Source organism: Austrofundulus limnaeus, unplaced genomic scaffold (genome assembly GCF_001266775.1).
Source record: "Austrofundulus limnaeus strain Quisiro unplaced genomic scaffold, Austrofundulus_limnaeus-1.0 Scaffold452, whole genome shotgun sequence".
In the NCBI taxonomy this organism is placed as follows: domain Eukaryota; kingdom Metazoa; phylum Chordata; class Actinopteri; order Cyprinodontiformes; family Rivulidae; genus Austrofundulus; species Austrofundulus limnaeus.
The window spans coordinates 357,784-360,383 of NW_013952854.1; the positions used below are offsets into that span (position 1 = coordinate 357,784).

At 37.7% G+C, this 2,600-nt stretch overlaps 1 protein-coding gene across 1 annotated transcript in view; it reads right to left on the reverse strand.

Annotated features, from left to right (window-relative positions):
• Nucleotides 1–2,600, reverse strand: part of terfa (telomeric repeat binding factor a) — a gene marked incomplete at its 5' end in the record, with an annotated part of 11,536 nt that overhangs the window by 7,414 nt on the left and 1,522 nt on the right. The window contains 3 exon segments of the mRNA XM_014025016.1: nt 451–591; nt 1,411–1,497; nt 1,905–2,035. Of these exon segments, the coding sequence (XP_013880470.1) occupies nt 451–591; nt 1,411–1,497; nt 1,905–2,035 (359 nt within the window).

Consider the following 2,600-nt stretch of genomic DNA (forward strand, 5'->3'; position numbering starts at 1 on the left):
CCTCGTGTGCGAGCGCCTCATACGCATTCATCAGTTTACACAGCTCATTTACACACTTTTCCTGTAGAAGAGTTTGTTGAATCTGACGTGACATGTTCGTACGAACCCTTTGTACGAACAAAAGTAAGAGAAATTTAGGATAAGAATACGAACATGTTCTTGCATGAGGCCCAATGTTTTGTGATCTTCCTGGTGGAATGTGATAAAGTTTTTTCAAATTCCTTAAACACAGCTAAACCACACAGTGATTGAAACCAATAGAGCCCAGAATTTGTACGTGAATGGGTGTTGAGCAGGTGTAGTCATGTGACTTGTGTTCTAAAAATAGCCTGAGTGGAGATCCCCATTGGCAGTGAGCTTTATTTGATGTTTTCTGTGTGAATCATTAATCCTCAATATCACAATGGCTAAAAGAAAGACACTTTCTCAGCTAGTTTACAACATGCATACCTTGAAAAGAAATGGAGGACTGAATGAGAAAAGCCTTTGACAAAAATCCGCCATCTCCTTCTTGAAGCTCTGAAAGTTAAGTTGCTTGATGACCTCGTGTGTTTTCTTCTTTTGATGAATGAGTTTCAGGAAGACAGTCCTCTACAGAAAACAGAAATCCACTGAACTGAGATGCACAGCATAAAAGCAAAACTGCTTACATTTATTAACTGTTTCTGAAGAACTAGTATTTGAATTAAAACCACATTAAACCAAAAGCTGAAGCTTTTCATTCAAAGGACGTTTTCTTCTTTAAAATGGATGTGTGTGAGAACACATTCCAAAAGCTCAGTGTCTAACCTGCTGTAGACACCAGTTACACAGGTATAAAGCACTGGTCCTGAAGGACCGTTATCCTGCATGGTTTCCTTGCTCCAACACACCTGAATAAGTGACTGGATTATTTCTTCAAATTAGAAAAGATGCCTGCTAATCACCTATTTATGCAAATCAGGTGGGCGCTCTAGGATTGTGATAACTGCAGTTTATGTTGTTCCTGCAGCCTACAGGTTACAATAATGAGCAGCAGACAGAAAGTTTGGAGTGAATGAGAAACTTGTGAGAAACTGGCGAAAAGCAGAGGCTACTCTTACTGCAACGAAAAAACTAAGAAAGCTAATCGCTTCCTGTTGGTACTGTAACTTACTTTTTGGTATCTTGCTGCGGATGTTGTTTAGGTGAACTTGTGTAAAAAAAAAAGTTAAGAGTCATTACTTTCATCTGTTTATGGTAATTAAGGCTATTCGGCACCCCTGGCAGGAGCAATGTTATACTCTATGTGTCTTCTTCTTCTTCTTCATGCCACATTTTTTGACTGAAGCAACTTTTACTCCAGAGCAACAAATCGTCTGGAAAATACAGTATGAATTCAACTGTGGTTGTTTACTGAAAGCATGTTAAACAATGATTAGAAGGACTTACCTTGCTGGTCGTTGATTCGTGAAAATACTGGTTAAATGCTTCCTTTGCTTTTTCAAACTGGCCGTTCTTGATGAAGGTTCCCACAATCTAAAGACAGAAACAGTTGTTGGCTTTTTACTTAAAAGCATCAATGCTGCAATGGATATCTTACAACAGTCGTGCATGTTAACACCTCAAACAATCTTGTCCCTCCTCACATAATCAAATTCTATGAATCTCTATACTGTAAACTTCAAAACAAATTCAACACGAAACATACGTTTTTAAAGGTCAAGTTTGTGTCTCTAATTAATCTCTTACCTACAAGCATACAGATTTTAAGATTGATGTGTGTGTTAGCCCTCAACATCAGCCACAGATGGATACTACCTTCAGACTTTAGTCCACAGACTCTGATTTAATACTGATAAAAACTTGTTTTTTTAATTGCCAACCGATGCAATGGCTCATTCCTGAGTACATGAACAAAATCCATTAAAACTTAAAACACTTACCATCTCTTTAAGTGAAGTGCCGACATTCTCACAATCATGTTGTGGAAGACTGAATTCCTTAGTCATACTTTCCAGCAAAAGTAACGCTGATTCCAGAGGAGTTTTATTCTGATCACATTCAAACGACTGGTCTGCAAGCAGAGACGCACTGATACTCATGAAACCATAAAGACCAGGGACCGTATTTATCAAACTTCTTATGGTGGATTTTTAGACTTAAGTGCTGAAAATTTCTTAGATTTGCTCCTACTCTCAGACTTAAGTGTAAGTGCCAGTTATGAAAATTCTTAAGTATAAGAATCACTCAAGAAAAGTTAAGACTGCTCCAGAGGAGTCTTAACTGGTTAAGAGTTGCCACTAGGGGTCTGAGATGGACTGAGGAGACAGAGATTACAGCTGTCCTCCTCCCCACCTGAGTGTTATTCTCAGCTATAAGATGTGGAAAACAGGTTTAATCAGAAATATACAAAAGAAAAAGAGGTAAAAATAAACATAAATAAAAAAACTGTGCATAATGTTGGACTAAAAGGCGGATATCTGTGTGTGGCTTTTGGAGAAAATATTAAATATACTCAGCTGGTGAGTGCATGCAAACTTCCCCCCCACCAAAAAACAGAAAGAAAGAAAGAAAGAAAGAAAGAAAGAAAGAAAGAAAGAAAGAAAGAAAGAAAGAAAGAAAGAAAGAAAGAAAGAAAG